The sequence below is a fragment of the Sminthopsis crassicaudata genome, chromosome 5, assembly GCF_048593235.1.
Source record: "Sminthopsis crassicaudata isolate SCR6 chromosome 5, ASM4859323v1, whole genome shotgun sequence".
NCBI lineage: Eukaryota > Metazoa > Chordata > Mammalia > Dasyuromorphia > Dasyuridae > Sminthopsis > Sminthopsis crassicaudata.
Window position 1 is genome coordinate 238,025,463 of NC_133621.1, and position 14,756 is coordinate 238,040,218.

The 14,756-nt window shown below is 34.9% G+C and overlaps 1 protein-coding gene across 2 annotated transcripts in view; it reads right to left on the bottom strand.

Moving 5' to 3' along the window:
- CNTN1 (contactin 1) overlaps positions 1–14,756 on the bottom strand; it is a 207,580-nt gene that overhangs the window by 89,635 nt on the left and 103,189 nt on the right. For both annotated transcript variants that reach the window (XM_074270571.1, XM_074270572.1), the window contains exons 9-13: positions 12,274–12,398; positions 11,278–11,395; positions 5,017–5,167; positions 1,281–1,408; positions 453–628 (exon numbers count right to left, since the gene is read on the bottom strand). In XM_074270571.1, the coding sequence (XP_074126672.1) occupies positions 453–628; positions 1,281–1,408; positions 5,017–5,167; positions 11,278–11,395; positions 12,274–12,398 (698 nt within the window). The remainder of the gene's footprint in view (positions 1–452; positions 629–1,280; positions 1,409–5,016; positions 5,168–11,277; positions 11,396–12,273; positions 12,399–14,756) is intronic.

Sequence of the window (14,756 nt, forward strand, 5' to 3'; positions counted from 1 at the left end):
AAGAAAACCTACATTGAAATGTAAGTTTTTACAGCCACTTCCTATATTTGTGACTGAACAAGCACTCAACCACTCAAAATTTCAGGGTATGATGTGATAATACTTGCACCATATTCTTCACAGACCTAGTATAATAAAATTGCTTTTTAAACCTTAAAGTACTATGTAATTAGAAAATATTATTATTATACTATTTCTATGTCATCTTAGGCAAATAAAATTAAGCTCTCTTTATCTCAGTTTCCATACCAATAAAATGAGATTATTTTTTCATTTTTAATAGTGAATACGAATTTTAAATCCTAAAAGCCTGGTTAGCAAATTTTTTCTATTTAGGAATTTAATGTTTTCCTCATTGCTCTTTTTGTGCCTGAACCAAAACCAAAATATTAATAATTCTTCATGTTCTTGGAGCGAAAAATATTTTAATATGTAGTGATAGTCACACTTACCATAAAATTCCTCATGTAATGACTATTTTCTTTGTTAAAATCAATCACATATCCATTTAAAGACCAAATAAATGTGAGGTCCAATGCAGGATCATGGGATGCAGCACACTGCATGGTAGCATTCTCACCCACAGTGACATCAGCATTAGCTGGGGGCAAAGTAATCCTTGTGGCATCTGAATAGAAAGAAAGAAAGAAAGAAAGAAAGAAAGAAAGAAAGAAAGAAAGAAAGAAAGAAAGAAAGAAAGAAAGAAAGAAAGAAAGAAAGAAAGAAAGAAAGAAAGAAAGAAAGAAAGAAAGAAAGAAAGAAAGAAAGAAAGAAAGAAAGAAAGAAAGAAAGAAAGAAAGAAAGAAAGAAAGAAAGAAAGAAAAGAAAAGAAAAGAAAAGAAAAGAAAAGAAAAGAAAAGAAAAGAAAAGAAAAGAAAAGAAAAGAAAAGAAAAGAAAAGAAAAGAAAAAAAGAAAGAAAGAAAGAAAGAAAGAAAAGAAAAGAAAAGAAAAGAAAAGGAGGGAGGGAGGGAAGGAGGGAGGGAAGGAGGGAGGAAAAGGAAAGGAAAAGAAAAGAAAAGAAAATCTAAGGAAATGATGTACAATAAAGAAACTCTAAATTGTTTTGAGCTCATGCCTGAAAATATATAAGCTTTTTTCAGTGAACTTTATTTATTTCACTGAGTTTCTAGTAAAAAGTCAGAATAACACTTTCAGAGAATTTTTGACAATTGAAATTTGCAACCATGAATGCTAGAAAAGGATAAGGCAAGGTTATTACTACAAATTACTAAAGTAATTTGACCCTTAAGTTCACTAATTTTATTAATAATTATCTCACCTGTAATTAATAGCGTTCCAGTATTATTAGCTTTTCCTCTGTTATTTTCTGCAAAACATGTGTAAGTGCCTTCATCAGCCCTTGTGATATTCCTGATTTCAAGGCTACCATCATCCCAAATGAGAATTCTATTTTAATAGAAAAAAATAATTCACTAAATATGTTTAATGTAATAGATTACATTTATATTTACTTTAATACTCTAAAGAACTGCAATTTCACCCATTTCATCAGATAACGATCCCACCGATATGCCTTAATAGATGGCTTGATGAATTGCTGTGGCCAAATGGATTCAACTAGTACCAATTTTCTAGGTATGATTTATGAATTACCTGGGATAGACTATGTAAAACATCCATTTTGTCGCTGGGTTAATACTAGAAGCCATTCTAGCCTGATGAATTTGCCAGAGTTCTATAGATGTTTTAGGGACAAAACTTTTTAGAATCCAGGGGCATCTCCACATTAACATAGATCTTTTGAGGAGATTTTTAACCTATTATATATTATAAAGGAACTATCTTTTGAAAAAATTACATTTTACATAAAAATGATGGTAACTTTTTTTTTAATTTGAAAAATCAATATTGGTTTGCCTTTAGATACAAATGGATATTCAATCTTCATCATAATAAAGATGCTAATTATTAACATATTACTCTTTTCCCCCTCTTTTTCTTGTTATCTAACTTGAAGAAGGGATCTGTTTCATAAATCTCTTAAGCAGGAAAAATGTTCATAAGATCAGAGAATTTAGATATAAAAAGGGCCTTAGGGATCATAGATCCTACTCCTGCATTTTACAGATGAGGAAACTGAGGCCCAGATAAACTAAATGATTCACCTAAGGTAGCATGAGTAACAGTAACAAAGTCATGATCTGAAACCAAGACATGCAATATACTTTTTCACTACATGGAAAAAGGAATGTTATACAGAATATAAATGTTTTTATTGTTGGACAGTCATTTTTTTTTAGTTCTATCCAAACTTTTCATTACCCCATTTGGGTTTTTCTTGGCAAAGAAACTGGGGTGGTTTACCTTTTTCTTCTCCAGTTCATTTTACAGATGAAAAAACTGAGGGAGACAGTTAAGTGACTTGCATAGGTTCATACAGTGAATAAGTGTCTGATGCCAAATTTGATCTGGGGAAAATTTATCTTCCTGACTTCAGGGCCAGTGCTTTTATACACTTCACAATCTTGCTGCCCTAAAATATATGCAGTAGCAAATGTAGTAACAGAAAAAATAAGTTTTTTAATGAGAATTTTACTTCTTTAATGATACTAATTCTAGCTAAGATTATTGATTTTTTTTTCCTAAGGCAAATGGATTTAAGTTACTTGCCCAGGATCACAAAGCTAGGAAATGTTGAATGTCTGAGGTCACATTTGAACTCAGGTCTTCCTGACTTCAGGGCTTGTGCTCTATCTACTGCACCACCTAGCTGCCCCTAGAAACACAATTCTTAATTTTAAAGTTATATCTCCCCCATATTCTGTATATTTCTGTTAAAATATAAATTAAATTAAAAAATAAGCTACAGAGAGATGAGTCTTGGGAGAATCAAGCTAAATTGGTTCATGTTTTATGTAGACATTTTTAACACAAATTATATCCTAGGAGAATCAGTTACTTAACGTGATCAACTTTAACATATAATGATCAAATTTTAAGCCATATTTCTAGATGTCAATTGGATATATCAATTTTCCTATTGAGAGTTTATATAAGATTTGAAGTAATATATAGTGGAAAGAGCTTTTGAATTCTAGTTCTGACTCTAGCTAGGTGATCCTGAAAAAATCACCTCACCTATCTGGACTCACTAACAGGAAAACTCAGCCTACCAGAGCATCTTAACTTCTGCCCTTTCACTGTCCCCTTACTCCCACCTCGCTTAGGGATTCTAAATCTCCAAAGTAAACCTCCGACTGCTCCGACTGCCACCCTTGAAGGAATTAATCCACTAGTACTCCATACTAGTGTTAAAGTCTTCTGTTTTGTGAATGAAAACTCATCTAATTTACTTAGGTAATCCTAGACCATGATTCACATCCCAGTCATCTACCAAAATCAAGGCTTATCTGAGCTTCTTGCCCTGATGCTTAATGCATACAATTACCCCCTCGTTATATATACTTTCCTTTTCTTGCTCTGGATATTACCATTGCTACTGGAAAGAATATGGCAATCAAATACTCTGTGACTCCACTCACAATTTCAATGTTTGCCTTTCTTCACTCCTCTATATATACTGTTACTGTCAGCTCCTAATGCAAAATACTTTGGCCAATTTTTACCCTCATTTGCAAAAGAAGTAAAACAAAATAAAACAAACAAATCCAATGTTTCAGACAAGTTACTGAAGATAAAATTACAATCTAATCCAATTCCCTCATTTTACAGGTTAGCAACTAAGACTGAGAATTTAAGAGATTTGTTTAGGAATAAAAACCTGGTAAACAAAAATATAATTGAATTTGTGCTTTTTAGTGCTAACATTATAATAATGCATGGTTTATCTGACCTATCTGAACTCAACAGAATTTTACTGTATTCTCATAATGTAAACTACTTTGAAAACGTGTATTTTTTTTCATTTATTTCCAAAAAAATTTTTTGCATTCATTTCCAAAGTTCCACATCATGCTTAGTACACAGTATATACTTAAATACTCATTCATTTATTCATTCTTCATCTATAAAATGAAGAGGTATGACTAAAATCTTTTCCAAAGTTAACATTCTATGAAGGAGTGCATAGATCTTGAAGGCTTGAAATCAAGAAGGAAAAAAGGAGTAAGGAAGATATCCTTCCTCTGTCACTTATTTAGCTATGTGACTCTGTATAAATCAGTTAATTTCTCAGTTCCTAGGAGTTTCCAACCAAGACAGAAATGGCCCATAATTATTAAGTCATCACTCTGTCCTATGTATTTTTATCGTAAATATCTAGTCTAATCTTTCAAATTCCAAAAGGATTCATTCCTCACTCTTTGACAACTAATAATTTGTCAATGCAAGTACTAACACAGTACAACACAACTAATACTCTCTTAATAGAGGGGCAGCGAGGTAGCACAATGGAAAGGGAGTTGGCCTGAGAGTCAGGAAGACCCGAGTTCAAATTTGGCTCCAGATATATACTAGTTGTGTGACCTAAGGTAAAAATCCTTTTGCCCTCATTTTCCTCATCTATAAAATGAGCAGAAGAAAATGGCAAACATTCTAGTATCTTTGCAACAACAACAAAAAAATGTGATCACAAAGAATCTGGTATAATTGAAAAACTGTGAACTGAAGTGTTAACCTGTTCTAAATACATTGTTATCATTATTTTGAGTAAAAATGGAAAATATCTTGAAAATTTTAAAAAGCTTCCTAAAATTTTTAAATATTATTTTAATCATGTTCATTACCAGCACCAGCAGCAGCAGCAGCACCATTATCATCATCATCATCTTAACATATACTTTGGACCTACTATTTTTCCAAACTTATAAATTATGGACTTTTACACTGAGTCTACTACTACTATAATGGTGTGACCAGAATAAGGTATGATAGCTTCATACAATGATCCCTTCATTTACTCCTAACTATCTCATTCTCTTCTTAGTGACAGAGCTCTACAGAAACATTCGTATCAATCATGTAAAATCATGCTATTCATATGAAATGCTTTTTACAACATTGAATTTGAAGAGATTTAAATTTTCTGAACTGACCGAGTACTATTGACAAGCCATTCCGTTCCTTTACTCCATGAAAATTTTGGTTTAGGTGCAGCCTTAGGCTTGCATTCAATTAAAACACGTCCTCCTTTAGCTGCTAGGGTCTTCTTCTTCATAGGATTCATTTCAAAGGTGGGAGCCATGGCTAAAGGAAAATCAACAATTATTAAGTTATTTTTCATTTTTTCTGTTTAAAATTTTCTTCTTTCTTTAATTTTCTCTATTAAAGGTAAATAATATATAGAAAAGTTTTTAATCGGCACTATGTAAATGTGGATTGTAATTATTTTAATACCTAATGTTAAAAATCTGTGATTGATAGAAATGCCCACTTTATTATTTCCCTGTAATTTTATGCCTAGATGAATAAAAATAAAATTGTTATAAATTTTAGTCATAATTGGATGCTTGAGGTTCACCTGAACCTCAAAAGCATCCAATTATGACTAAAATTGGGAAAAATTCCTTGGGAAAAATAATTTTCAAATGTCTACTACCAAACAAGATGTGTGATACAGAAACCATTCAATATACTGAGGAAGATCTTTGGTATCTGTTTTATGGAGGGCATCAATAAATTTGTTTCGGAGCAGGATCTCTGAAAGCATCATCGCCTTATCATGACTCCACTTTTAAAATTCTATGATTCTCCAATTTTCTTAACTCAGTTCTCTACAAATTTGAGAAATGAGGACTTTATCAGAGAAACCTGCTATAAATATTTTTCACAATTATGATTACTAATCTCCTTCCAACCCCCTTTCTTCCCTGTTTATACTTCCCTCTCTGTTAGGGACATTTCTCCTTCTCTGAGAATTGCCATGTATGCCATGTCAGCTGGTAGGATGGGCCCAGGAGGTAAAAAATAACTTGGCCTCTGAGGCAGGAGGTTGTGTCTTGCAGGTGTTAAAAGAACCAAATTCTTCACGATAAGAAAATGTTATTAAACTCCATATAGTAAAATATTTTAAAATGATTTCAAAAGCCTACTACTAATAGTTCCAGATAACATTAAGACTAATTTTAAAAAATACTTTATTTTCAAAACAATATTAGTCCAAATTTAGCAATGTAACTAAAAAAAATGAGGATATAATTATTATACATGTTTATTACTAGAAACCCTTTCGCATAAGCTAGCTCATGTCACAAAATGATTCGTAATAATTTTTATTGTTCTTTTTATTTACATTAGCCAGTGTTTGGTGTAAGATTATAAATAAAGTATATAAAGTAAGATTATAAATAAAAATTAATAATTTTATTTTAAAAATTTTCTTTTTAATATACTTTTTAAAAATTGAGTTCTGAATTATTTCCCTTCCCCCACTTCTCCTCCACCCAAGCAATATCATATCTATTATACATGTGAAATCATGCAAACTATTTTTCTAAATTAGGCATGTTGTAAAAATAAAGGCAAGACATATAAAAAATATTATAATTCCTCAGTTAACACTCAAACTCCATTAGTTTTCTCTCTGGAGATGGATAGCATTTTTCTTTCTTTTTTTTTTTTTATTATAACTTTTTATTTACAAGATATATGCATGGGTAACTTTTCAGCATTGACACTTGCAAAACCTTCTGTTCCAACTTTCTCCCCTCCTTCTCCCCTCTCCCTCAGATGGCAGGTAGACCAATACATGTTAAATATGTTAAAGTATATGTTAACTATAATATATGTATACATTGGATAGCATTTTTCACTATTAAGTATTTTATAATTGTCTTAGATCACTGTATTGATTAGAGTAACAGTCATTCATAATTGATCATTACACAATATTGCTGTTACTGTGTACAATGTTCTCCTATATCTGCCCACTTCACTTTAAGTAAGTCTTTCCAGGTTTTTCTGAAATCATTCTGCTCATCATTTTTTGTAGAACAATTCTTGTTCAGTCATTCCCCAATTGATGAGCATCTCCTCACTTCTAATTCTTTGCCACTATAGAAAGAGCTGCTATAAATATTTTTATACATATAGGTCCTATAGATAGCACTGATTACTTTGAAGAAAACAGTCTGTTCATAATCTTTGGCCATTTTGTCAATTAAGGAAAGGCTCTTATTTTTATAAGCTTGACTTAGTTCTCTACAAATTTAAGAAATGAGGACTTTATCAGAGAAACCTGCTATAAATATTTTTCACAATTATGATTACTAATTTCCTTCCATCCTCCTTTCTTCCTTGTTTATACTTCCCTCTCTGTTAGGGACATTTCTCCTTCTCTGACAATTGCCATGTATGCCATGTCAGCTGGTAGGGTGGGCCCGGGAGGTAAAAAAGCCTCTGAGGCAGGAGGTTGTGTCTTACAGGTGTTAAAAGAACCACTAGGTTCCTTGAGATGGCGGGGGTGTGCCCTCTTCCTCTATCTCTACCTGGGTCACAACACTAACTCCGGGTGTCTCCCTTCTGTAGATCTACAATGGGCTAGGCACAGGGTAATCCCAGAGGAGAGTAAATATAACCAACTTTGAGTCCATAGAGGGAGAGGCAGAGAGAGATGCATACATACACACATATACTTGCTCTTGCACTCTCTTGTTCCTTTCCTGCTAACCCTTGGTGAGATTATCAATAAAGAAAGACTACTTTGCACCTTAAGATCGTCTTCATTTGTATCTGGGGGCATCCCGAAGACTGGTATGTATGGCCCTGGCAGTCTAGAATAGTGTACACAGACGGTCCAGTACATATGGTGCTCAACGAAAGGTGGGATTGGCCAGGGACCTCATGAATTCAGCTGGTTTGATCATGGGAAGGGAGATGAGACCCCAAGATTGACAGTAGGTCTGGAATGGAAGATGGAACAGGTTTTTGTTAGGGTCCTGGATCAAGAGGTGCTGGGAAAAGAAGTTTATAGAATAGTAAAGCATGTCACAAGTAGATGTGACGTCACAGGAAGAGGCAGTGGGAAAGGAGTAGAAAGTGGATATATTTACAAATAGAATTAGGATGTGTGCTATAAAAGCAGCCAATGAAGGGGACCAGGGAAGAATGTGGGCCCCATTAGAGTGGAAAAAACTTAAGGAACTGAAAGAGAATTTCTATATGTTAAGAAGCCTCCAGTATACTAACACCAAATGATTGGAAGACCATTGCTAAAGTCTGCTTTATACCTAGGGAGTCTCTGCAGTGGATGACTCTATTTGCAGATTTAACAAAAAACTTTTTGAGGGGTGTGGCTCTGCATGTTTCTTACAATGATTTCCATAAAATAGTAGGAGTTTGAAGATATAAAAGAAATGAGGACCAAATGCATTATGATGCAGCAGTGTATGTGGCTGTGTCCCAATGTGCCCAATGAGCATTTAGCAAAATTCAGGCTTCTGGAAAGCAGAGGCCTTCAATGACTCAAATTAACCAGGGCCCAAATGAACATTTCCCTGATTTTTGTGGCTCTAAAGGTGGTGGTTGAGAGGTTAGTAGGTAAAGGAGAAGCAGCTGGTCTTATCCAGAAATTAACTAAAGAGAATGCTAACTAACGCCCCTGCTCTTCTTAGATGGAAATATAAGTCTTGAGGAGATGACAAAAAGATGTGAGAATGTGGCTCCAGTGACTTTCAAATGGCTGCCCTTGCAACTGCTATTTCTAAAAGAATCAGGGAAGGAACGAACGTTAGTGAAATCAAGATGTTATCAACGTGGGAAGACTGGTCACTTCAGAGCCCAGTGCTGACAGGCAGATAGGAGAACTCACCCCAAAGGGATATGCCATAATTGCAATAACCAGGACATTATGCAAAGGAGTGCTACAAAAATAATTCAGGAAATGAGGTAAGGGGCTCCTTGAGGACCCTCCAAAAAGCCTATCAGGTGGAGGAAAGGCATTCTCCAGCAACTCAATCAGGACTACAGCAGGAATACCTCCAGCTTCCACCAGGTGGTTTGGGTTTCCCCTTCATGGTGGGGGGAGTTTCCAAATTGACCCCGGACATACAACCATAGTACCAGTAACCAGACTAGACTCAACTAAAGTGGCGCTTGTGCTGAGTTTGACAATCTATACCCCTGTTACAGTCCATACCACAGTGATTACAACAGAATAATCTCAGGCTGTGGTAACGAATCCAAATGACACACCAGCATTTTTGGATAAGAGTGAGATAATAGCACAGGCACTCCCTCTCTTGGATGGACCAGATTTTGATATTAATTGGACATAGCATATAGAGCAAGGCAAGCCTTGGGCCAATATATATGTTAAAGGAAAAGCATTTAAAGGGCTACTTGACACTGGAGCTGATAGGTCTGTTATCTCACAGCTCTTCTGGCCCCCTTCATGGCAGATTTGTGCAGATGACATGATGGTTAAGGGTGGGAGGAGCACAGAAGGCATGGATTGCACTGGAAGACTGGCCCTGGCAATTTGCAAACAAATGGGGATATTTAGACCCCTGGTGGTTGCAGGTCTCAGGCACAATCTATAGTAGAGATATATTGAAGGCTTGTGGAGCCTCAGTTTATATATCACCTCCACCGGATTTTTCATTGGGGTTATTGGATGTTTGGGTATTACCTTTCATGTCACACCCATACCATTAAATCTAATACACTGGTTTGGGTACCCCAATGGCCCCTCCCAGAGGAAAAAGCACTAATGGAAAAGCCCATTGCATTCTAAAGTCCATCTTTGTTAAACAGAAAGGAGGAAGAAGTAGACAGAATCCCTGATGGCCCACAGAGGAGGATGTGGATAAGGTCTTACAGGATAGAAAGCTAGGTCTTATGAAAACAGGGCTTCAAGTGCCAGAGAACATTCAAGAAGTCCTTTGGAAGGATGAGGAAGAACACTGGCAAGGTCCATCCTTAATATTTTGGAGAGGACCAGGATATTTATGTCTTGCAGGTCCTGACGGGGAAAGCAGCTGGATTCCAGAAAGAAAAACTAGCAGAGTTGATTCTTCCATATTCTAAATTATGAAATAACAACCACTTGGTCAACCTGAATTCACCTTAGACCTGATCCTGACATTATGTACCAGACGCTGCTGCAGATACCTACAACTCACTCATCTCCTCTCTTCAGTCCAGACTCCATTGGGTAGGGCCAGCATTACACCCTTTGTCAGCCTGAAGCAGTTCTAGAAGATGAGACCTTCGTCCCTTTGCCATAAATAAATCTGCTTGAGGTGGCCCCTTATAGAAAACTTGGGGAAATTCTTCTATAGCTCCACCTAATACTCTGGTACCAACATCTGATCAAACATACTTCTCTTCTTATCCCCTCTACTCTATCTTTGTATTGTTACTTTTTCTACTTTAGCGTATGTTTTATACGTGTATGTATTTTTAGAAAATCTATAGAGGTGCTTAAAACATAGACATAAGAACACTCAGCCTTATTAAACAGAAAGGGGGATATGTTAGGGATGTTGCTCCTTCTCTGAGAATTGCCACGTATGCCATGTCAGCTGGTAGGGTGGACCCAGGAGGTAAAAAAAGAGCTTGGCCTCTGAGGCAGGAGGCTGTGTCTTACAGATGTTAAAGGAACCACTAATAGGTTCCGTGAGATGTTGAGGGTGTGCCCTCTTATTTTATCTCCACCTGAGATACAACACTAACTCCAAATGTCTCCCTTCTGTAGATCCACCTATGCAATGGGCTAGGCACGGGGTAATCCCAGAGGAGAGTAAATATAACCAGCTTTGAGTCCAGAGAGGGCTCCTTTGCACAAAATACATGCCTTTTCACTGGCTACTATGTCTAAAATGATCTCTCTCCTTAGGTCCACCTTCTTACCAAAAATGAACTTTATGCAAAAAGTTTTCTCTGCTTCAGTGCTAGTCCTTCCTTCTGAGATAATCTTTAATATATCCTGTAAATATCTTGTGTAACTGTTTGCATAGTACCTCTCTATTTTACCTTTTTCTATTATTGTCTCTATTCTTGCCTTTCTTAATAAAATTTCTGGTAGACAGTATGCACTTAACAAATGCTTGTTGACTTATTTGTATTCTCTCTTTACTGATGGAAATCATAATTCTAAGATATCTAACAAAGAGTTCTTTATGAGTACCTATTATTGTTAAGATTCATTCATAACCTAATGGTCAACCTCTTGGCAATTGACTTGATTTTATAACTTGCAAATGTAAAATAAGGATTGTGGAATCGCATATGCTTAGTGAACATAAGATTTGTCAAACAATATCATTATATGAATATGCACAAAAGTGATGAGCAGATCATTTGGACCTAGAGTCGTCTGGTTACAAGTTAAAATAAAAATTTGAAATTATATTTACCCAAAATCTTGAGCTCCGCATTTGCATATATAGCTCCATGTGCATTTTCAGCTATACATTGGTACATTCCAGCATTATCAAAGGTCAATCCATACAGTCTCAGCTCACCTTTATGGTACTAAAGAAAGGTAAAAGAAATATTCTTGATAATATTTTGAAGAAACACAAGCTTGAACTCAGTAAATTCTGCATATGAAATAATAGGAAATACACTTGATATTTCATATTGAAGACATGGATGATAGGAGCATATGATTTTTCTGTTAAATGGGGATGACAATTACATTGTTTATCTCATGAGATTTTTGTGAAAGAAACATTTTGTAAAATGTAGAGAATCATGTATATCTGAACTATTTATAATAACAATTTTTATTATTTAGTGTCCCTACTGTTAGGGTCCTCCACTTACCATGTAGATTTAAATAAAGGTGCCTATAGAGAACCTATTAGAAAATGAAATTATGGACAAAATCATTATCCTTGGAAAGACAAAGGACCAAGGACACAAAGAGCATCAAGAAATTTATGTCATGGGATAGCAAGGCACATGTTCTTCCTAATGAACTTTTCAGTATCACATTTCCCCCCCCCTTCCCTCCCCCCATAGCTCAACTGAAAGATTACAATTTAAAGGTAGTAGAGGATCCCAGTGTTGATTATCTCTCTCCAGGTCTAAGTATAAGTTTCTCTATTATTATCATTTCTGTGAGGTTAGGAAAACTGAAAAAAAATATGAGATGACAGAAATGAATGAATAGGAAAAGGGGGAAAGTGGAATAGAGGAAAGAAGAAGAGAAAGAAAGAAGGAGTAGAGTAAGAAGACTAAAACTAGTTTAAGTTAAAGTCACAAAGGAGACACTTTACACTCTACCTCTGGTTTTTTGTTTTCACATTTCTTTACACAATTTAGGATCCAGGCATATGTCACTATGTAACCAATATGAAACTATATGAAGAATGTTTTTAAAGTAACAAAAATTCTGTGTGACCTACCGCATATCCATTTCTCAACCATCTGATTGTAGGTATAGGTTTGCCTGTAGCCACACAAGGCCAGTATAGATCACTGCCTATATCTGCTTCAGTGTCATTGATATGTTCTACCCATTCAGGAAATGCTAAAGAATAAAGAAAGACAATATCATAAATATAAAATGTTACCACTACTATTAAGCAACCTTTTTTGCCATTTTAGACAACGTTTTTTTACTTTGTGGAAAAAGAAAGAGAAATATTATTTTCATTAGAATAAAACAAAAATCATAGTTGATTAGAATTGCACTGTCCTGAGTTAGGCATATTACAATACAAAGGGATAATATTTCATCATACTTTCCTATCTCTTCAAAGAACTGTAGCTTCATGTGCTGAAACCAAGAGATTTTTGGAGACTGCTGTATCTCCCCAGGATCACAAAGATTTTAGAGGACCTTCCCAGAATGATAGCGATTCAGACTAATAAACTGTTCACAGGCTTATTTCAAGTGTCAGTTTATAATTAAAAGAAAAAGTTGTTGCACTTAGATGAATGGGAGAGTAGAAGAAATAGGGGAAGAGTTGAGGATTTCTCCTAAGTTGTGCACACTTGATACTTGGTAGGATAATACTGTCATTGACAGTAATAAAGAAGAAAGAAATGTTGAGTTTGAAATGCTAACTTTATATATTTATTACCCCTCCCCTTTCTAACTTCTTCTTACATGTTGTCTTCTCTCATTAGATTAGCTCTTTGAGGGCAAAGATTATATTTGTATTTCCAATACTTAGCACAATATCTAGAACATAGTAAACTCTTAATACTTGCTTGTTGACAGCCCATTTCGGCCTATTTAAAGTTGCCATTCAGTTATTTCAGCCAAGTCTGAGTTTTTGTGACTCCATTTGGGGTTTTCTTGGCAAAGACACCAGAATAGTTTGCCATTTTCTCCATCTCATTTTACAAATGTAGAACTGAGTTTTACCTCAGTTACTTTTAAGTGATTTGTCCAGGGTCACTCAAATAGCTAGTAAGTGTCTGAGATCAGATTTGAACTCAGAAAGATTCCTGACTTCAGGCTTAACACTCCCATCCAGATGCCCTATTTTAAGTATTATTTAAAATATTATGAATGTGGATCACAACACAGAATTTTCACTTTTTTGTTGTTTGCTCTCTTTTTTGTTTTCTTTCTCATTTTTTCCCTTTTTGATCAATTTTTCTTGTATATCATAATAATTGTGGAAATATGTACAGAAGAATTATACATGTTTATTTTATTTTATTAATTTTATAATTATAACATTTTTTACAACATTATCCCTTGTACTCCCTTCTGTTCCGAATTTTTCCCCTACTTCCCTCCACCCCCTCCCCTAGATGGCAGGCATTCCCATACATATTAAATATGTTATAGTATATCCTAGGTACAATATATATGTGCAGAACCTAATTTTGTTGTTGTTATTGTTTTTGCAAAGGAAGAATTGTATTCGGAAGGTAAAAATAACCTGGGGAGAAAAACAAAAAAAAAAAATGCTAACAGTTTACACTCATTTCCCAGTGTTCCTTTTCTGGGTGTAGCTGATTCTGTCCATCATTGATCAATTGGAATTGGATTAGCTCTTCTCTATGTGGAAGATATCCACTTCCATCAGAATACATCCTCATATAGTATTGTTGTTGAAGTGTATAATGATCTCCTAGTTCTGCTCATTTCACTCAGCATCAGTTGATGTAAGTCTCTCAAACCTCTCTGTATTCATCTTGTTGGTCATTTCTTACAGAACAATAATATTCCATAACATTCATATACCATAATTTACCCAACCATTCTCCAATTGATGGACATCCACTCATTTTCTAGTTTCTAGCCACTACAAAAAGGACTGCCACAAACATTTTGGCACATACAGGTCCCTTTCCCTTCTTTAGTATTTTCTTGGGACATGTTTAACATATATTGGTTTACTTGCTGTCTAAGGGAGGGGATGGGAGTGAGAAAACAAGGTTTTGCAAGGATGAATGTTGAAAACTGCCTATACATTTATTTTGAAAATAAAAAGTTGAAAAAGTAAAAAAATATTAACTTAATATTTTAAGTAAAAATCTGGGACTCAATACCTGAGAAGCAGTGGTAGAAGTGACAAGAGGGCAAAGATGCTCTCAGTACATGAGTGAAAAGTAGCATGTACTTGAGAAGCAACTCAGAACTCATTTTGCTGATTCAAAAACTTTCCACAAGTGATCTGAGATAAAGCTTCTTAAACTGTAGATCATAACTCCATGTGAAGTCACATAACTGAATGTGGAGGTCATGAAATTATGATTTATTATTAATAAATATTTGATTTGTATACATATTTTATATCCCTTTATATTCAGGATCTCATAAAAAATTTCTCAGGCAAAATCAGGTCACAAGTGGAAAAGTTTAAGGAAGCTCTGATCTAGGGGATTGTTTTATTATTTAGTCAACAAGCATTAATTAAGTGCTTGC